At 50.0% G+C, this 21,813-nt stretch overlaps 1 protein-coding gene across 2 annotated transcripts in view; it reads right to left on the reverse strand.

The window, feature by feature from the left end:
- GALNT14 (polypeptide N-acetylgalactosaminyltransferase 14) overlaps positions 1 to 21,813 on the reverse strand; it is a 97,234-nt gene that overhangs the window by 53,313 nt on the left and 22,108 nt on the right. Inside the window, exon 2 of one of the 2 annotated variants that reach the window (XM_071421480.1) lies at positions 9,757 to 9,926. In XM_071421480.1, the coding sequence (XP_071277581.1) occupies positions 9,757 to 9,926 (170 nt within the window). Of the gene's footprint in view, positions 1 to 5,613; positions 5,740 to 9,756; positions 9,927 to 21,813 lie in introns of those variants that run through there. The other variant, XM_071421488.1, reaches the window with a different exon arrangement.

A 21,813-nucleotide genomic window follows, 5' to 3' on the forward strand; every position in this document is an offset into this window, starting at 1 on the left:
TGGAGAAACACCAGCTTCCCCCAGCCCCAGCATTCCTTCCCAGAACCATTTTTTAATGAAAGCTCCTCAGCCTGCCTTTTCTCTAGGCAGCCCCTCAAGACACAAAACTGCAGCATCTCACTTCACCTCAGCTCCTGCCCCTTGGTGACAGCCAACAGCCAGAGCCCATGACTGCAGGGCATGATTTGCAGCCTGGGATCAGCTGAGCTGTGCTCCAGAAGCCTGAGCAGAGCCACCATACTGCCAGGGTGAGGAAGACATAGCACCTCTGAAACCAAGAGGGTGGCAGGAGCTCGTTTTCCTGGGGTGCTGACAATGACCCTGTGTCCCTGCCAAGGAGGCAGTGATGAGTGAGCCAGCCCAGCATCTCTAGCTCCAGGGAGTGATTAGGCAGGGCTTGGATGGCACAGAGCAGTACCACAGGCTGCCTCAGGCATCTGGGTTTGGATTGGGATCTCAGTGCCTGAAAGCCTCTCTCCATTCCGTGGAAGTTTGTGCAAGTCCCACAGGGTGGTTTGGGTGTCCATGATGCCCAGGAAGCACAGCAACTCCCTGGAAAGGCACAGGAACATCCAACGTGGGCAAAGGCAGGAGCCTTGTCACATCTGAGGAAGGAAGAATGGGCTCTTCAGGACAAGAGAATGTTGGGATGATGGTCTAGCCAGGAGTGCTGGCCAAGCAGAGATCCCAGCTCAAACACGGGCAGCCATCCCCAGGGAATGCAACTTCTCTCACTGCTCAAGCCCACAATAATCCCATTTCATGCAGATCCTTCTCATCTACTCCTTCTTCCCCTACCACATTAAAAAAAAAAACCCCAAACCCAGAAGGCTTCAGAAGAGGACAGTATGTAGAAAGATATTTGAAAAAAGATCACTGCATTCATCTGTTTTTGTCCCCTGAGGCCACCAGTCCCTGCCTCAGAACCCATCAGGTCAGCTGAGCCCTCCACCTCCACCAGAAGAAACGTGGGGCAGCAAACATCACAGACACTGGGGTGGCCACAGGAACTCCCAGTATGGGGACCTGGACACTCCCCAGCTGTCTCCCAGGACTGTGCATGTCCAGCTCAGTTTGCAGCTGGTGAGTCCCACAGAGACCCATCACTCTTCTGCATGAGCTCTCCGGGAACAGAAGGTGCAAATATCAGAAAGAGGCACCTCAGTGCAGGTACTCCCACACCTGTACCAGACACCAGCTCCAGCAGAAGCAGGAAAACACAAAATACTGGATTTCTGCAGGGCTAAAATGGTCCAGTGAATATTTTTGTCCACTTCCAAGCAACACAATGGAGTGGAGACTCCATGGGATTTTTGTCTTTGACCAAGTTTTCTCAATGCTGTCTCAACCCCACTGCTGGCAAAGGCTTGCAGTGTTAAGCCAGAGAAGATCCATGAGCATGGTAGTTAAAATAACCCAGAAGTGATGAACACCAAAAGAGGAGATGACAGCACCTCAAGCAACTTCCAAGTTGTTTCACAAACACAGGTAGCTGGAGGCAAAGAACTACAAATTCCATGTGCTGCAAACAGGGTTTTTAAATTACCTCAGCTTTTACAAAATGCTGGGGCAAGCCTGAGAGGCAGGAGTCCCAGTGGGCTCATTCCTTTCTGCATTGAGACGAACCTGGGCTGATTACAGAGCTGACCCAACTCGGAGCAGGAGGCTGGATCAGAGACCTCCTGTGGTCTCTTCCAGCCCAAATTATTCTATGATTTTATGAAGTGCCAGTTTCTGATTAATAGCTGTCTTGCTTTCCTTGCTTAGCTGCCAAGAATTGCCAACCTCAATAGTCCTTGTTCTCTGTGCTACCTGAAAACAAATCTCTCTGTGTTTTGATCACACAATGGCTCCTCAAACCCCCTTGCAGTTTCAAGTCCAAATTCACCCAGAAGAACAAGTGAAAATGCCACTATGAGAGGTGAGCACTCCACATAAACATGAAAGTTTCAGATTTAGGCCACAAAAGCCATCTGACCAAGGGCACAACCAAGACCTTGACCAATGCTGGCAGTTCTAGTTTATCCCAAAGGGAAAGGCCAGCCCCTACTCTACTTAAGGGATTGCTCTCATATATTCATCCTGAGAGATCTCAGCCTAGGGAGATGATGGAAAAACACAGCACTGAGAGCTAACCTCTTGGGGTCGGGTGTCCAAGGGAAAAAAGCAATCATGTCGTTTCCTAACAGCAATACTTTTGTGTAAAATGTGTTTTCTGCCACTGTTTTGTGTACCTGCTCACCTGCAGGGTCGTGCTCTGCTCCTGCTGTCACTAGAAATAAGGAGACCAAGACCAAAGGCAGGGGTATCCCAGATCTTCTCTTGCCCAGCTGTTTCAGCCCCAAAATGCTTTGCAGGCAAAAGATCTGCACAGCCCTCACACATACAGGATTTTGCTGAAATGTGATAAATCTCATTTTGCAATGAAATGACAAATATCCTGGCTCTGCCCAGAAAACAGAGTAACAGCTGGAATAATAAATCAAGCGACAGAAAAAACTCCTCAGGACATTGCTGACAGCCACCAAGCAGCTAATAAAGAGCCCCAAAGGCAAGAAGAAACCTGGACCCTCTCACACCCAGCCACCCCAAGCTCACACAAGGTGCTGCCACTCTTCTCCCCTCAGGGCATCAGGCACTTCTCATGGGGGAACATCCCCACAAGAGGGGACAGGACAGAGCAGAGCCAGCAGCACAGACACCTGGCCACACCAGGACACCTCCTCCAGCTCTCACCACTGCCACCTCCAGAGATGTGAGCACTCCCTCTCTCCCCATCCTCCTCACCTGGCTCCCTCCTTCATCCAAACTCGTGGGCAGGGGTTTGTGGGAACTCAGCACATCCCTCTGGATGTCCAGAGCTGCCAAGAACCCCGTCAGGGGGCTCGGAGACCCTGGCGTGCTGCCCAGAACACCTGGAGATTCGATTTTGACCCTTGCAGCGAGCTGCCAACTTTGTAAGAGGACGTGAAAGTCACACAGGTTTGAATAGTGTAATAATAAGATATTCACAGGGTGAAAATGTAGATTTTAGGATTTTTGGTATGGGGGTTATGGGGACAAGATGGAGGAATCAGGGCATGTCTAGTCCTTCTTCTTCCTCTTGTTCTCCATTTTCTGCAGTGATGTTGGCACTTTGGGATTGGTTTAGAGTAGAAGTGCACTGTCTAACACAGGTGATAGGTATCAGGAATTAAGAGTAAATATGATACACGTAGTTTGTAGTATAAAAGGAAAACACTGCCCTGGGGGCGGTCAGAGTGCCTGTGGCTGCCCTGCTGAGCAGATCTCAGCTGGGCAGAAGGAAAATTTTATAGATAAGAATTAATAAACAACCTCAAGACCGAAAAGCGAAGAGTCCAGACTCATTCTTGAGTCGCGCGGGCTGAAGCAGAGACACCCTGCACACCTCGGGGCAGAGAACATCAACAGCTGACCCGAGAGGGGCCCACCCATCTGCCCTGCACTCAAGGCTCCTCTGCTCACACCTGCCCCACCACCCCTGTGCCCCAGGAGATGCACCCAGCAGCACCAGGCACAGGAAGACCATGAGCACATGCACCCCTGCCCACACCACCTCTTGCCCTGGTCTACACAGCACCCCCCGAGCCAGCAACTCATGAGACACTGCTTGAACAAGCACATTTTAAAAATAATAATCCCTCAGGACTTAGTCTGCATTACACAGGAAAGTGGATTAGCCCAGCTACAGTCCAGAGGCCAAAGTAAGAAATGTATGGAGTCAGCAAAGTGAAAGATAACAGGAGACCTCAAAAATCTATCGGTTTGGTTTTGCTCTCAACTGTGCAAGGTCCATCTAGGTCCCTACAAACCCTCCCTCAAATTCAAATGGGTCTGGTCACCTGCTAGGGACCCTAGGACTCACCTGCTTCTGCAGGTCTGATGTTCAGGTATCACTGGGGACAGCAGAGCAGAGCCCCCACTCTGTCCTGCCTGGGCTTTTTCATACATATTGGCATCCAGACATTAAGTTCCTCCTTTGAGGACTCTCAAGAAACCAGGCAAGAAAGGTAAGATGCTTAAATTCCTATGTGGGGCAAAACCCACATTTCTGGCTGCTGAGACCCATTGTTCACCTCACGAACAACCTCAAAGTGGTTTTGGTCTGGTGGGAAAGGAAGCTGGAAGAAGACAAGGCAATGTGAGAAGTCCAAGGGCATCATAAACATGCCAAACCAAAGGCATTGCTGCCAGCTTTTCTCCCCTTCGACTCCTCATTCCCAAGAAGACATCACCACATTCTCAGTGCTCGCCACTCCTGGGTGGCAATCATCACCTCACCCAAAACCAGAGCCACTGCTGGGTGGCAATCACCAACTCACCCAAAACCAGAGCCACTGCTGGGTGGCAATCACCAACTCACCCAAAACCAGAGCCACTGCTGGGTGGCAATCACCAACTCACCCAAATCCAGAGCCACTGCTGGGTGGCAATCGTCACCTCACCCAAAACCAGACCCACTCCAAAGCCTGCCCATGCCACAGCTGCCCTCTTGCCATCTGCACAGGGATGCCAACATGTGCTCCCACGTGCCAGCCGTGCCCAAGAGGGACACAGGGAAGGGCAGAGAGCCATGCTCAGCCCCAGGTGCCCGTGTCCACAGGTACCACACCCAGCAGAGGTGACCCTCAGGACCACCTGTTCTTTCCAGTCATGCCCACACTCAGCACAGCCAGGTATTTTTGCCTACCCCAACTACAGCTGCTCCACCCTGACGTGAAATGTGCAAGCTCTGCACCCCTGGGATGTAAGCTGGAATTAATGGGTCAAAACAGCACTGCAGTGTGTAATGCTCCACTTGAGGGCTGAAATCCTGGCATTTCTGGACCTTGAGAATACAAGACAGCAGCTCTCTGCCTTAAGGAAAACTCACAGGCATCACCTGCATCTTCCCATCCCTCCAAAAAGAGACCATATGAGCAGAGCAACCAGTCCTAAACTGCCTTCTACCCAGGGCATACTCTCCAACTGGCTTAGCACAGGGATTTAAGAGAAGAAACCTGGAGGAAATCTTAAGAGTGTGTGCTGCTGTTCTCAAAGAGAATAAGACTATAACACTATAACAGCAGAGGTTTTCTAGGGGGCACAAGTCTGCAGGACCTGGCTTCTGGGCTGCCAGGATGCTCTCACCTTCAGCAGACAATGCAACACCTGATCTTCGTGCCTGCAGCATCCCTGCCAGCCTCGTGTTTCAATCACAACTTGATCTTAGCAGCTGCTTTCTCTATCTCAGACACCCATACACAAACACACCCCTAAGCAGCTGTAAAATTAAACTTCAGCTGGGTAGGTAGGACCTCTTGTAAAGCACTTGAGACTCAGGGAAGGAGGGAATTTCAAAAATGCAGTCTTGTGCAAGAATTTGAGAGGGTTCCATCCTTGGCCTTCTTGCTTTATCAGCTCTTGAGACAGCACTACTAAACATGTACCAGCACTGCTGAAGTAAGAAGCAAAACAAATAGAGGAAAAGAGACGCTGGGAGATGCCTGAAGCTGGCTGACGTGATTTGCAGTGGCTGGGGAAGTCTGCTGGAGGCTCTCACCTCTCATCTCCTCTCCTTATCCCCAAATTCCCCCCTCAGCCAGCACAAACCCCCGCCCGGGCCGGTGCCGGGTCCCAGGCGAGCCTGGCAGCCACAACAGCATCCGCGCATCCATCAGAGCCAGCGGGGCACGGCGAGGCGGAGGGCAGCCCAAGCAGCATATGGAGCACTGGCGTGGTGAGCACCAGCCTCCCCAGGAGCTGTCTGCCACAGATGGAAAAAGCCCAGGAGCCATCACGACGAAATCTTCTGGCTGGGGGCGACACGTCCTGGCTCCTGCCGGCTTTCCGAGCCGCTGAGCAGTGCTGGAAAGCTCCGCTCCTCTCCTCCGGCACTGACTCATTCGCCGCCGCTTCGGTCCCGCAGTTTGCCGGTGGGAGTTGTGGGAGGTGGGGATGAGGTAATTCCCAGTGCATGTGGCTACCATGGTGGAGGGAGACTAGCCACCCACTCCAGAGGAATGAGCTGGCCGTGCACAGTCTGGATAACCACCAAGCTCCAGGTCCGGTCTGCTGATGCAATCACAGGGATGGTTCAACCTTGACTTTTGGGGAAGATGGGATGCACCACCACAGGAGCATCCGAGGTCTTCTCCTAGGAGAAAGGCAGCCCTTTATGTGGTCCAAGGGCATAGTCCATGTGCAACCAGGAATGCGGTGAAACACAAGAAAGTCACCAGGAGCAACGCTCCAGCTGTGAGATCTCCCAGGCCAAGTGACACAAAGTAGTCCACAGAAAGCATGACAGCTCCCTGGCTGAAATCACCCACAAATTGAGCTGAAGTTCATAGCCCTGCACTAGCCAGAGGCAGACAAAGAGAGCCACCACGGTTTCTCCTGCTCTGATTTCTTGGAACACTGCAATTCCTCTCCATCTGAAACTATTCCACTGGCTGCAATTTAAAAACAAAATCAATCCAGCAAACATTGCTAAGCAACTGGCTGTCAGTGCCACATCCCATCCCATTGAAAGTATTTGCCCTCTCCATGACCTCCTGGCAAGGAGCTTGCTGCTCAGCCCTTGCCAGATTTTGTATATTCAGCTATCGCTGGCAAGTCCAGATGCTCGGCTGGATTAGCAGAGAAAACACCAGGAAACTTTCTGCAACCATCCTAATGAAAAACACCCCACAGAGAAGCTGTGAGGAGCAGCATTCCCACATCCCAGTGCCTAGGATTAGGATCCAATGTTTGGGTCTCTGGGCATTACCATGGTCTGAAGGTCCATCTCAGTGCTGTCACATATCGTGCAGAGGCAAGAGGGATGGAGAGCCAACACACTGGAAACCTTGTCACAAAGCAGAGCACAACATCTCACCGAGAGGCTGAGGGAGAAGTTGTTTATCAATGGCAAGGAGCTGAAATGATGGATGAGACCCTCTCCAAAGCCTCCAAAACCCTTGCACAAGCTCGCCAGGAGCCTCTTGGCACAGTGGCACCCCTTAGTGTGGGGTCCTGCATTGCCTCAAAGTCAGCTGGAATAGAATTGAGGCCCAGCTCTCTGGGTTCACTCTGAGCAGCTTAATCCAAGTTTTCCATTGAAACCAAGCATCTAAACAGAGCCTCCAGTAGGACATGCAGCAGGAGCACTGCAGGTGTCCCTTCTCTCACAACAGCCTGCTCCACACAATCCTGCTCTCCCCTTCACAGGAGGGCATCTAATCAACCCCATGGTGCATTCCCTTTATATGTACTTGCACAGCCACCAGCAACTTCTCCCTGCTCCGAGAGCAGGCCATGCTTACCCATGCTTTCCCACACATTTCTGCTGCACAGTTCAAGGCCAGCTTCCAGGCTGCACGGCAGGGCCTGACCATCACCTGCAGCAGCTCCCAGGACACCTGTGCTGTAAGTAAGGATTATTTTTCCAGAGAGGGCTCAGCTCTGCACTTTCCTCTCTCCCTCAACCACCAATCCTTGATCCTTCTCCCTCCTCCATCCTCTCCATCAGCGCCTGCCTCCCCCAGACCTGCCGGCAGCTCCATTTCCTCCGTGGCTACTCTAATGCTTGGCTAATGGTGCATCATCCGCAGCATTCCTCAGGCATATTCAATAAATCAGAATCCAATTACCGGGTTAAGGAAATTGGAAACAAATTAAATTAGCCCCAGCCCCTCCCACGTGCTGTGCCCTCTCTTCCTCCTTAATGAGAACTTTTCTTTCACAGGAACACTCAGTGCCACATCTGCCCGCCCAGGAACAAGGTGGCTGCCACTGCACAGCCAGGGTAGGCAAGGGGCAACCGAGGCAATCTTCCCTTTTAATAGGGCAGATGGTTAATATCCCTGGCATTAATTCTCTCCAGGAATAGCACATTCACTCTCTGCTCAGCTATAACAGGCGTCCGTCAGGGCTGACAGCTCCTCTCCGGAGAAAGGAGCATCTGGTCCTTACAACAAAAAGAAGCTAAATAAATAAATAAGCACATGGCTTGCTACAGGGCTGGGGAGCTGGTGCTGTTTCAGCATTTCAGCCCAAGTGCTGCATTGGAACTGGAACGGGGGAAGTTCAGAGCTGGGTCAGATGCCAGGAGCGGAGTCACTCTGATCTGGGAGCAAGGTGCAGCACAGGCAGCGGGGTGCTATGGCTGGCTCCAGCACAGAGCTCCCACCAGAGCAGGACTTCCCCAAAAGGGCTCCCAGGACAAGGCAGTAGAGAGAGCTGCTGCCAGCAATTTGGGACATAATGCCAGGCACAGCTCCATGGAAAGAGCTTGCACTGGCTCTGGACTGGTGACTGACAGGAGGGGCCAGGCATACACTGTGTCCTCAGGTGACAAGGAGGAAAACTGCATTGAGGGGACCTTGGGAGCTTTTCCCTCACCATTGGGACATCCTCGCATCACCCCATCCAGCAAACTAACAATTAACCCCACTGACCTTCAGCAGGAAGGGCAGCTCTTCCCTAGTGAGACTGGAAAAGGCAACCAGAGGGAGACTACAGCTAAGACCTCAGCAAGGAAGGGAGCACCAAAACTCCTACCCCACCCTTCTCACACTGACAGAGGAGTGCAGCTCCATCTACAAGGCAATTGTTGCTGCAATCCTCCCTGCCTTTCCCAAGAGCTCCTTTGGGCACCAAATGATAGTTCTGACCTCAGTGGTGCTGGAGCAGCTCGTAATCCAACAAGTTCTTACCCTTCTCTCCTCCTCACTCAGCAATGACCCCTTATTCTCCACTCCTCTCTCTGCAGAGCAATTTCAGCACTCAGCAGTTATTTTATCCCCCTTTCATCACCTCAGTGCATCTACAGAGCAGGAGTTCTCAGCACCTGTGAAGACTTTGCCCAACAGTGAGACTTGCTCTTGCAAACCCAATACTTTTCTGAAGGGAAAATAAAGGCCTTCCCTTTCTTTCCCTATGGGAATAATTTATACAGTTTCAATTAGCAGGTTTAAAACTTCCAGACATGCCAAGAAATCAAGCAAAGGGAAACACTCAATCCCAGAAATACAACCCAGGCAGACCCAATCCCAAGAGCACCCGAAACCACATCCCTGGAGGGGAACAGGACTAGGCCCCTGTGAAAAATGCATGTATTTGATGATTGCCTTTTCGCAAATATTAAAATGAATATTATATGTGTTGTGTTAGAAAGTAATGCTCTATTAATTCTCTTAAGTACCGTGTTAAATATAGTTTTAGGTTATAAAAAATGTTAAAATAGAAACTATGCTATGTAGGATACTTTTTTCAAAGAAAGGACTCACAGTGAGATAGCAGCCATAGGACACCTAAATCTTTCAGAGAAAAAGAATTTACTGCCCTCTTATCAGAAGAAACCAACTTCTTCCTGCCTCGAAGGTGCTGTTAGGATTCGAAGGAAGAAGCTGACGATGACCAAACAGAATCCTGTGTTTGAATGGAATTTATGCATCATGAATGAGGCGTATGAATATGCAACAGGCTGCTGCTTTTAAGGGTTAATCCTCTGTTAACGTGGCTCCTTTTTCGGGCTAGTGCTGCCCTGAAAAAGGTACCCGGACTGTCCATAACTCTTTTTATTTATTATCTCAGATTGTCCTCATTCAATTTGTCCAAATTATTATTACTCTAATTGTATTGCTATTTTTTATGACCATTTTACTACTACTAAACTTTTAAAAAATTTAAAAACAAGTAAGCGGTTGGCGTTTTTTCCCAGCCGCCACGCCATGGAGTTTGGCGAGGAAGAGGAGGAGGAGGAGGCAGCACCTGTGGTGGCGGGTGTCGCGGACAGCGCGGTCACTGGGGATCCTCTCGCTCTCCCGCTGGTTGAAGGCGTGCAGCCGGTACGGGTCCTCGCCGCCCTTCCACCTCCGGGCGCTCAGGTACCTCCGCTCTTCGAACTGATCCCACAGGTCGTCCCAGTCGGCCTCCGGTTCCTGCGCGCACAAAGCCAGCCCCGTTAGACACAGCAGAGAGCGGAGCGCGCCTGACCCCGCTCCAGAGCTCCTCCCAAGCCCCACCGGAGCTCCACCATCCCCGCAACTCGGGCAAGCGCTGCGAGAGCGGCCAGCGAGGAGTCCTGTTAGAGCAGCCTCTTGGAGCCCGCTCTCATAAGCTCTCCGAGGTCTGCAACACACCCAAGATGGCTCAGCTACCTTTGGAGGCATAAAAATCAGCAGGACGGCTTCTGCTGCAGTGTTGGAAACAAAAAGGCAAAATAACAAACAGAGAAAAAACCCAGCCAGGTGCTAGAGGTTCTTGCTCCTGGTAAAACACCTTACAAATGCGATTAGTTTCTTCGGTCACTTCTTTTTCTAGTAAATTGCCCTAAAGGTGGGACTTTTTGGCTTCTGTCCAATTAGCTATCCTTAAGTTTGAGGTAAAGTCCCCCAGGCCTATGAGGTGGCTTTTTCACCTAATCAGAAGAGAAACTTCTGGGCTTCTTTCCTTTTTGAGGGGACAAAGGATAGTTTTGTCACTCAGTCAACAAGAGGCACAGTCCTATAGAATCCCATGAGGTCTTCAGGGTTTATTTTTTGTCCTTACTTCCTGAAACAATATGTAAAAGAGAGCCTGCCAATTTGAATTAAAATGACTAATCTGAACCCAAATTCAGGTCTCTGGTGGATGCCCCTCTCAAGCAGCACAAACATTTTGTAAGAGTTTTAATTTCTCTGCAGGCAAAAAACAAAGGTATTGTAAAACACATGGCCCATTGCCCCCATAACCTTTCAGGCAGGAAAGGAGTAATCCCACATTTCCACAGCCACATCCTAGCCCCAGCTCCAGCAACAGGACCCTGGAAGAAGGGGGCCATCATGCTCCCAGCCCAATTTCAGTCCATCTTTGCCACCACATGTCTCCCACTGAGGACTTCAGCCCTACCGAAGGGAGAAGAGCAGGGAAGCACGTCCCCCCTGCTCCAGGATGGAAGAGCTGCATTTTGGGGTTACCCAGCAGCTTCAACAACCTTGGGGCGTTTTAAGCATTTCTTGGTGGCTCGGTGCTGTCGGGGTTGAAGCATCCCTGAGCAGCAGAAGCTGTCGGGAGTTTAAGCATCCTCTGGCAGTGTCTGAGGCAGCCGGCACAAAACAGCGCCGATAAGATCTCATCGCTACAGCAGCACAACCTCTTTGATCTCAGCCTACCTGTAACACTGAGAGATGCAAACATTTACACACATCTCAGCCCTAAAGAAAATTGTGATCTTATCCAATAATTGATCTTTTCTTCTGCTTTTCTTTTTTTTTTCCCCTCCTCAGTTCACACCATCTCAAAGTCGATTTTGCCTGCTAATAGCGCAAAATGAAGCTTTTGAAAAGGGCGATTTTTATCCCATAATTGATTTTACTCGCATCTGGCAGTGCATTTTTTTGTAGTCACAGGAAGGGGAGGAGGGAGCACTGGCTCCTGCAAGTAAACCACCACAGGAGCAAGCCAGGCACCTCCAGCCAGAGGATGCCCCATATTGCTCTGGGTTATGGTGATGTGAGCATTCCCAAGCACTCCCAAGAACCAAGAAATTCCAGGGATGCAAGGGTTTCCAGATACAGGGTTGTATTCACCCTCCCCTGGTGTGACCCCATGGCCTTCTCAGGACCTCCTCCAGCACCTATCCCAGTGTGAGGAGATCAGAAGAAACCCCTGAATCACCAGCCACACTGAGAGGAAGTTATTCAGGACTGGAATAAAGTCATTCAAGGCTGGGAGAAAGTTACGAAACCAGTGAGGTCCCTGCAGGAGTTTTACGAGGAGGACGCACATAACCCAGCCGTGGACTTTGGGGAGGGCCGACGTGCACGGGGTGATAAATGCTGTTTATGTTGGGTTTTTTCTCAGGCATCTTGCAAAACATGATTTAGCACGGCAGTAAAAGATCAGGGAAGAGTGAGGCGATTGCATCGCGGAGCCAGCGACAGCCTGATGTTTATAAGATTTCACGATGACCCCAGGAGGCCTGGCGCTGCTGAAACAACCACCGGAGCTGCAGTCCCTAAATTTTAATGCTGTGAAGAAAAATAAAAGTTGGTTTTATCAAACTTAATAAGAAGAGAGATGGTTTTCGAAAGTGGCCACACAGCACTTAAGGCTGTAAGGTGTGGGTGTGTAGGTTGTTTTGGTTTTTGTGATGTCAGTTATACCCAATAGCCTTGGATCAGCTAGAAAGGTAGAGATAGGCAAGAATCTGACTGATGGCTCAGGTGGGAGGGCTGGTGGATTCCCTCCAGAAAACTGGAGCTTCTGCACCTGCTGTAAGTGCAGCAATGCTCTGGTCAGGCAGCAGAAGCAGGGTTTGGCACGTGGCAGGGTCCTCCAGGGTCTGGGATAGCCATTTTCATCTAACTCCACTAATGTGCTGTTACCAGGGGTGGGGTCCCAGCAGGAAACGGACAAATACCAGTGCCTCACCCCACAGTATTCACCTCTCATCCTGCTCAGGATGTATCTTGCATTCCAGGGTTGCATTCCTGGTTAACTCTGCAGTGACTAATTAATACTCCTGTGCAATCTCCACCTGAAAGACACCAGCCCACCTTGATTCACCCAGGTTCTTCTTTTTGGGCTGCGGAAAGCTATCTGTGGGATGGGTAATAAATACTGGGTAATTAAATACACACCTGAGATCTACAGTAACTAGATGCCAGAGATTAAACAGTTATTTTAATCCCTATCTGGCCACACAACAAGACCAGGGATTGGGTTCACTTTTTCAGCCAGAGGTAGATTTTGGTCTGCATCACCTGCCCAAATCTTCTGGGTGTTCTTTCCACCCCAAGCCTCCCTAAAAGGGGAACTGAAATTGGAGCAGAATGCTCAGCTCAGACACAGGTGCACACTGACCTCTGCAAAACACAGGTGCTCAAAGCAGGAGAGGAAAGCATGAGAAGCTCCCAGCTCTGCAAGCAGCAGGAGGCAGGAGACCTCACCAACCCACACACAGGGACTCACCTGTTTCTCACCTGCACCTGATCTGAGACAGGGAATGAGAGTTAAAGCACCAGGAGAAATCCCCTTTGCTTTCCCAGGGACAGCACATTGGTTACAGGTTACCAGATAAGGTCTTCATTATAATATTTCCACAATGTATAATCACCTCTTCCTCACACCAGAATTCTGTCTTGGGAGTTATTTAACTGATGTGCAGAAATCTAAATTTAATTTATTATGATCTAACTCACTTTAGAGGCCAAATTACCCTGCACTAGAAAAGGATCAAGTCAATACTCCACTTGCCTTTCTATTTATCTTCTACAGGGCTCATCTCTCCAAGTTTCCTAATCATTTTCTTTCACGTGCTAGTAATAAATTTTCATTTTTTTTTCCTTGGAATTAGGTAATTTCTCTTTCAACACTGCAGTTTAATGACTGGTATTAATTATAGGAAACACAGTCAACGCTTAAAAGAGTTTGAGAGACTCAATGAGCAGAAGGAAAGAGAAGAAAAATACATCTTTTTGGATGGGAGGAGGGGCTGTCTGCTCTTGGCAAACAAGTGTTGCCTCTTCCAACACCACCCTGGGGAGTCCCCCAGGGGTGGTCAAGGACAGGGACACCCACAAAAAGACACTGACAAAACTTATTATGGAGAGAAGAGAGGCTTCCGTCTCACACCAGCACCTCACCAAGAGCTTTCTCTGCCATTTCACTAAAGCATCCCCCCAAAAAATGACCCACTAAAGGCACCTCCTCCAAAACCACCCATCACCCTCATTGGCTAAGGGCACATAGACCAGAGGCAGCTTTTCACTGTAACTGTACATTAAAGATTAAAAGCCTCTCAGTGCAAAGATGTAATTCGTCATCTGCCTCTTAAATCAGAGCTCAGAAACAAAACAAAACAAACAAAAAAAACACCAAAGAAACAAAGAAGGGAAAAAATAATATTTAAGAAAAAAAACAAGTGGTGCTGCAGGGGGAAAATGGGTCATTAGCAGTAAAACTACAATTTCCTGGCAACTGCTAATGCCTTGTTTATGTGGATTTCTGCGAATATGACATTTTAACGGCATAATAATTGTGTGATTACAGTACAGCAGGGATTGCTGGAGCGGGAAGGAGGAACAAGCAGCGGCGGCGGCTGCTGCTGTGGGGCCATGGCATCCCCTGGCAGGGCACGGGAGGCCAGGCCAGGCTGGACACGGGCAGGGAAAGGGCAGCTGGGACAGCACTTTGGCCACCCAGAGGCAGCCCAGCAGTGCAAGGGCATGTCAGGTGAAAAGCCTCCCCAGAGGAGCCAGCAGGGACAGGGATGGGCAGGTCACACCAGTCCCCAGGGACAGCCTCCAGCTGCCCAGCAAGACAAGGAGTGGGCAGTGCGAGCCAAAGGGAGATTCTGACTCACTTTCTTCTCTTAACATAGAGAACTTAAGCCTTTGCTAAAATAAAAACTGTTTTCCTTTTGGGGCTGCTAAGTTTTGCCTTCAGACCAGAGTGAATCAGACCAATGCCATGAGTTTATTGTAAATGCAGGGCCACCGACGAGGGGAGAGAATGATGCATCTGGCTCCATCTTATCAGAAGGCTAATTTATTATTTTATGATACTACATTAAAGAATACTATACTATACTAAAGAATACAGAAAAGATACTTACTCAATGCTAAAAAGATAATAATGAAAACTCGTGACTCTTTGCAGAGTCCTGACACAGCTTGGCCCCAATTGGCCAATGAGTCAAAACAACTCACACCAGAATCCAATGAAACAATCACCCGTGGGTAAAACAATCTCCAAACACATTCCACATGAGTACAACACAGGAGAAGCAAATGAGATAAGACCTGTTTTTCTTTTCTCTTTTCTGTTCTCTTTTCTTTTGCTCTCTCTGCCTTTCAGCTTCCCAGGAGAAAAACCCTGGGTGAAGGCATTTTTTCAGAGAATGTGAATGACACACATGGCATTTCAGGAGGCAGTAAACCCAAGCCAGCCCAGGGGGCTGGCAGAGCTGACAGGGTTTTCCAGGGAAACCATTTGGCCAGAAAAAGGATTTTGCTTGTGCAGGTGTAAAGATGACCCCAAAGGAGTCTGGTAGCAGCCAAATGTGCCCCTACCTCGATTCCCCTCACACCCAGCTTTCCCTGGAAAATCTCATCCCTACAAAATACCTGACTGAGCACTTGCCACTGAGCCCATTCCCTGGGACTCAGGCATTAAAAAAACAGGAAGGGGCATGGGGGGAATTAAAAATTACATCAGCCTATCACAAGGTCCAATAAACAGGTGAAAGCTCTGGAAACTCAGATGCCATGCAGCACTCTGCTGCTGCCCAGTCATGCTCTGTCACTCCTCTGCCAGCGAGGACATCCTTGTGCTCAGCAGGCTCGGGGGCACTGGAGGCACAGGGCAATCTTTCAGCAGGAACTGCAACCAGGCATTATACAAATGAGATTTGGAAGTCTCACTGAAGCGCAGGGCCCCTGCAAACAGGAGGTTCAATTATAGAGCTGCTGCTGGCCCAGGCACTAATGCCATCTGAAAGGATTATAATACTTCAAACAGGATAGGGCTCATCCCTCCTCGTCCCCCTGTGCCAGCACGTGCACTTAAGAGGGTCAGCAGCATCAGAGGGAAAAGAAGTGGGACAGTGTCAGACTGCCTTTGTCCTCATCCTTGAATAACCCAGATGGAGCACTGAGGTACAAGATCCTTCAGTTAAGTTTTGGTGTAGTTTCCTCAACCCCAGAGCCCAGTGCCTCAGCTTAGCCCTGAGCGAGCAGTGCTGTGCATCCCGATGGCCTCAGCCCCAGGGTACAAGGGGGAGACAGGCAGCACCACAGCCAGTCTCTGTCCCATCCAAAGAGAATGTGGTGGTGCCAAAAGCAGGCTCTGGGTCTTTGGAAAACAGGCTTTGTACTCATCCTGCATCACATCCTCCAGTGCATCAGGTACCCTTCAGCATCAAATTCACACCAACCCTGGAAGTCACCTCTTTCCTCTTACCCTCCTTCCCCAAACTGCACAATCCCTGAGCCAATCAAGCACTTAAATACAAACTAATGTGACTCCAGGCATTTGTAGGAACCAAGAGAAACCCCTGTTTAAATGCTTCAAGCTAAGTACTTGCTTAAGTGCTTCACTGGCTCAGTGGCCCTGCTTTGTGCTGACACAAACCACACACTGGGAATGGAGGCAGCTCTGGGCCCTGACTACGATCTGCCCTAATTACTTTTGTGACCCGTGGAGATTTCAGCTCCAGTTCATTTATTTGAGGGCTGTGAAACTCCTCTTCCTCCTGCACTGGTACCTGGGCACAACATGCATGAGCACCTTGGTGGCAGCTCCTCTGCGGCCCCATGGGGACACACAGCAGATCCAGGATCCCACTCTGCTCCAAAGAGGACCAGCACCTCCCTCTGCTTGGAGGTGATTTTTTTTTGTCTCTCAAGGAAAAGCTTCTGATCTGAGCCTGTTCTGACCCCACTTTGGAGGAAGTAAGAACAAAACAAAAGAAAAAAATCAAATAAAATATTAATACAGATACCTAATTAAAGCAAAGCATTTCTCCAACAAAGCCTGCCCTCCAGCTGGGGTCCCTGGAGAAGCTTTGAACATTCACCATCAAACTTCTCATTGCCACTGACCCTTTCCTGCTCATGCACATCCACAGGCATTCTGCTCCATCTTCAAAGGATGGAGCACCTCCTCCTCCTCTGCTGGCTCAGCAGGGAGCACGAGTCCTTGAGGACCTTTCAGTGTCCCACTTTCTCACTCGGCCCTGAGGCCAAGACCACACTGTCCCCACTTCTTCTGCCCTTGCTGCTCACACCTCCTGTGTGGGCAGTGCCTGGATCTCTCCTGTGGTGCACACACACATTTACACAACCAAGGCACCTGCTACATCAGGCAACAGGAGTGACAAAGGCTGGAAAGGGGCCAAGGAGGAAGATGTGACCTTCAAGAACTGGAAGAAAACTTGACTCTCACGAAGTACAGCTGCAACTCCAGCCTGGATGGAAACATCCCTCTCAAGGCCTTGGAGAAGGCTCTTCAGCATCTTCCTCCTGTCGTCCCTACACTCAGACATCAGCTCAGGTTGTTGGCCACTGAGTCAGTGCAAGCAGCTCACCCAGGGCTAAGGAATCTGGGCCACCATTAAGTCAGTCACAGATAGAACCAGCAATTTGTTTATCTTCTTGCCTGTATCTGTGGTAAACAATATACATGGTCTGAAACACCCTCCAGAGGCTTAAATCTGTTGAAGTCTCCAGCCAAATACAACAGCATGAAAAGCCACTGGAGAATTACTGATGCTTTTCCCAGTAAGGGCACCACAGCTTTAATTTTAAAATGGATGGCCAGGGCAGCCACCAAAATGGGGAATTTATTTGCAAATCAGGAGCAGGGGACTCCGAGCCGCACAGAGGGAAAGATGACAGATTCATTGCTTTGATGAAAAGCCAAATTTTGTTTCAAGGGCTTCCCTTAGGAGAAAACAAGTCAGCTCAGAGTTCACACCACACTTATCAGCAAGCAACTGCTGCACTGGCAGTGGTGCCAGGTTAAAATATATCCACATCTCCCACAGGCAGCCAGAGCCAGAGCTCCATACATGGACAATGCTCCTACCTGCTGGCTGTAGTACCTGCCTCTACAGAGGGACAAAAAATGCTAGCAGCCAGCATCACACACCCCAGAGAGACCCCAGGAATTCCTATGGTGACCCTCACCATCTCCAGCATAGTGAAGAACCTCATACCACTCTGTGACAATGGAAAGGAATGCAGGGTCCAGGCCACCGACCTCTAAAAACAACATCCAGCAACAAAATTCCCTGCATTTCCACCTAGAAATTTTCATCTTGGACCCCCAAAATCAGGTGTGTTCATAAGAGTCTCACTGCATAAAGAACACAGATCTTAACTCTTTAGAATTATAAATTAGCCCATAGGATAGCCTGACACATGGAGACAAATCCTGTGTAATTAAAAAGGAAAGGAAGCCGATTATATCCTCCTGGAGAATATTGCTGCCTCCTTCTGTTTTATTTATACGTTAGAGTGTATAATGAGCTGAATATTTAGGAGGTCAGCACAAACCAAGCTGCTGACTGGACAAAAGAGAAGACCCAGCTCTGTCTGTACTGAGAGTCAAGCAGAAGGATGGAGAGGATTTTTGGTCATTTCCTCCTACGCCTGCCCACAGCTCTCCTGGGATGCTGCAGGACTTAGTTCAGCTGCTTGTGCTTGGGCTGCATCAGTCTCCCCAGGTTTCTATTCAAAACTGGTCTTCTGGGTTTTCCCACAGCCCCAAGAAAAGGATGAGCAATGCCAGTCCAAGTCCACTGGCACCTGTGAACCCCTCTATAGGGGTTTAAAAATGGTAATTCTGGATGGCAAACCAGACAAAATACGTTTTAAGAGTCTCTGCTTTCACTGAGATTTTCATTTTTTTAAGATTTCAGGTTTTAAAAACCCAAAATAAGTGGAAAACATCTAGACTGGCAGCAGCCTCACAATGAGTTGAGAACCAATTCCCAAGCCAAGTCCTCTGAGCTGATGGGAGCTGCCCCCTACCAGTACTCCCACTGCCACTCCCATCAGCAGTGGGATGCCCACAGCACCCTTGGGCCCTCTCATTGTTCTCCACCTGCTAATTCCCAAAAATGCCTTTTCCCCCTGCCAAAGGGGATCCCCTCAGCAACCCTCCCTGGGCTCACCAGGGTGCCAGGAGATGCCAAGGAGCATCTTTGGGGCCATGGTACCCCATTACCTGGTGCCCCACAGGCAGCCCCTCCCCATCCTCTGCTGGCTGCATGCCTGGTGTGTGGGTGAGTGCAAGAGCTGCTCCCCAAAGGTCATCACCAATTACAAAGGGCACTCATTGGGAAAGAAATGAAGGCAACATCCCATGTGTGCCCCCACGCCACCCAGGTTCAGCACATTCCCAGCATCACAAGAGGTCAAATATATTGAGAAGAGCCCAGAGCGATGGTGGGTAAATAAAGTAGCAAAAGGGAGTTCCTACATGGACAGACAGTGTTTTGTTTTCCTTCTGTGCCTTTCAGGACAGACATGAGCTGCTTCCCAGCCATGAAGGTCGAACCAGCCTTCCCAGGCTTCAGCAGGAGCAGCAGATGATTTAGTACTTAGGAGCCCATAGCTGTACTCAGTCTCCAGCTGAGCTTTTGCTCCTCCTCCTGCAGAACAGCCAAAACTCCTACCAAACCACAGAGCTGGAGCACCTCAGAGGTCAGGAAAGGTCTTCCCCTTCCCCATGGAGCTGTGGCTCCCACGTGCCAGAGGACAGCCTGGGACAGGGCACATCAGGGGAAAGGAAAGGGAAAAGGCAACAGGGAAGGAAGAATAAAGGAGCCAGCCAGGCAGATCCCTGCTCTGAATGTCCTGCTTTGAACCCAGCCCTTTAAAAATGAGGAGGTTAATCCCAACCACTCCTCCCAAGAAGGAAGGGATCGTGCTGTTAATATAGTCAGCATCCTCGACCCAACATGGCCTTTTCACAGCAGCAAAGCCAGGGGTAATCCATCTGGTAATTGCTTCCATGAGGATCTTTACACTGCTTTAGAAACTAATGCTAGTATCCTTCCCTGAGCAGCCACCCTTCCAAGGCAGGCAGCAACAGGAGTGATGGTAACAGCAGCATATGAATGTGAAGTGTCTCCAAGGGAGGGAAAGGTTATAAAAAAACCACATGTATCATAAGAATAGGTATTAAACAAAAACACAGTAATTGCAAGCACACAGGACAGTTGCATCCGTGGCTTTAGCTGCCTTTAAGAAGCCACCAGCTTCACCCTTCCCCCTTCCTCTGACAGCTAACTGCTTTGGGGAGCAGAGATGTACCAAGGCACAGCCTGCTCCAAGGAAGGAGCTCAGCAAGGACAAGAAATGCTGTCAGACCAAACTCCCCACTTCTGCACTCGATTTCTGGTTCTGGAAAAGCCCTGGACTCCCTCCAGCCACGCTTCAGCTTCCCTGCACCTACAGGCTCCCACTGGGCAGGAGCATGGCCTGTGCTGAGCAGCTCCAGTACAAGGGCTTCTTCTCCCTTTTCCCACCTCTCACCTCTAGCAGAGTGAGAAGAGCAGAGGAAAACCCTTGCTGGTGACTAACCAAAATGCCCCAAGCCCTTGCAGAGAGCCTTCCTGCCCACTCTGCAGTGATGAGCTATGAGCCCAGCCCAAACCATACCAAGCAGCTATGGTGGCAGCAGTGCACAAATTCCTGGACAAAGCTCGACTCCTCCAATAGATTTAAAAGCATCATTGGGAAACATGAGAGCTGCCCTAACACACATGTTGCAGGAGGATGCAGGGGCAGCAGAGGCTGTGGGGTACTGACCTATGGGGCAAACTCTCAGGGCTCAGCTGGAGCTCAGGACCTGCCAGTGCCTGCCTGTCAGACACCATGCCCCTGTCAAAAAGCACTGGTGACACATGTCCTCATCTCAACACACACATTTTGCAGAGGAAGGTGTTTCTGCAGCCCAGAGCTGGTCCTCAACACACAGGTGCAGGGAGATGAAGCTCAGGTCACAGCAACGATGCTCCAGGGTGTGTGTACTCCTCAGATGTGCCAGCCCATCCTCCCCGCAACTCCCCTCAAGGAGAAACTAGATATAAAACATTTGTGACAGCAAGAACGGATCTAAACCTTTGATCCTCAGGTACCTGCTGCTGGAGTGTCTGCAAGATCCTCGGCCTGGGTACACCATGACTGACAGCACCGGAGATACAGCAGCATAATTTAGAGCACATGTGTCAGCCCAGCCTTCCTCTATCTCAGCTCAGTAATAGAAATAAAAAAAAACAGTGCTGGCTAGTGAGACATGCACCCTAGGAAGGGATGGCAAGTTTTAAAATAATCCAGCCTGCTGGGGAAGGACTGTGGGTCCGGGCCAGCCGTGAGCACAGGCGCTGCAGGAGCCCCAAGTGCTGTGCCTGGGATTGATGCAGGCTTGGCTGGGAGTGGGGAAAAACAGAAGCAGGACATGGCTGGTGTGGCCTGGCCAGGCAGATCTCCAGGCTCTGGCCATCCTCCAGCAGCACAGCCCTGCTGCTTGCATGGGAAAACCCTGAGCAGAGCCATGTCTGGGCACCGAAGCCGCAGCATGGGCATCATAAAAACCAAACCCATGCTAAGTCTCCTGATGCAGCAAACTCAAAACATCCAAGAGCATGGGGATCTGGAGGGAAACCAGGAACCAGCACTGAGCTTTGCTGTTATTATCATAAAAAACCCAATCTGCATTTGGCACTGATTCTCTCTCTCTCACATACAAACACACGTTTCACTGCAATAAGGAAAAGAGCATTTTTGAAGTACTCAGTCACGAAAACACAGTATGGAGGTCTTGGTGAGCATCTCCTGCTTGGGCTTGGACCAGTCCCCTTGTCTGATACAGGAAGAGATTTCCTCCACCCAGGCAGTATGGCTCATGGCACACACACATTAAGCTCCACAATTCCACACACTGTGGGGGCAGCAAGCCCTGCCACGTATCTTAGTGCCTCAAACCTCATCCCCTTCCATGCAGCCACCAGAGCAGTCCCATAGATGACATTCTGTCACAAGATGCATGTGGGCAAGCAGAGCAATCACACTGCAAGCCAGCAGCAAAGCTCAAATCCAGGCAGAAATAAGCTGCCCTGAATCTCTTGGCTTTTCATGCTTTGGCAGCATCAGGCTTGGACAGTGGCAATGGTCCTGGGCACAGTTCAGCTTGTTGCAGCACAGCTGGGTGGCAGGACAACACATGTTCCACTTACTGGCCTAGGCAGCACAAAGGGGTCACCACACAAGGCCTGTACACCCAACACCAGAAACAAGCTGCCAGGCAACACCTCCAGGACCTCTGAACCCAAAG

Source organism: Agelaius tricolor, unplaced genomic scaffold, assembly GCF_023055355.1.
Source record: "Agelaius tricolor isolate 1412-34295 unplaced genomic scaffold, bAgeTri1.0.p SCAF_1, whole genome shotgun sequence".
Taxonomy (NCBI): domain Eukaryota; kingdom Metazoa; phylum Chordata; class Aves; order Passeriformes; family Icteridae; genus Agelaius; species Agelaius tricolor.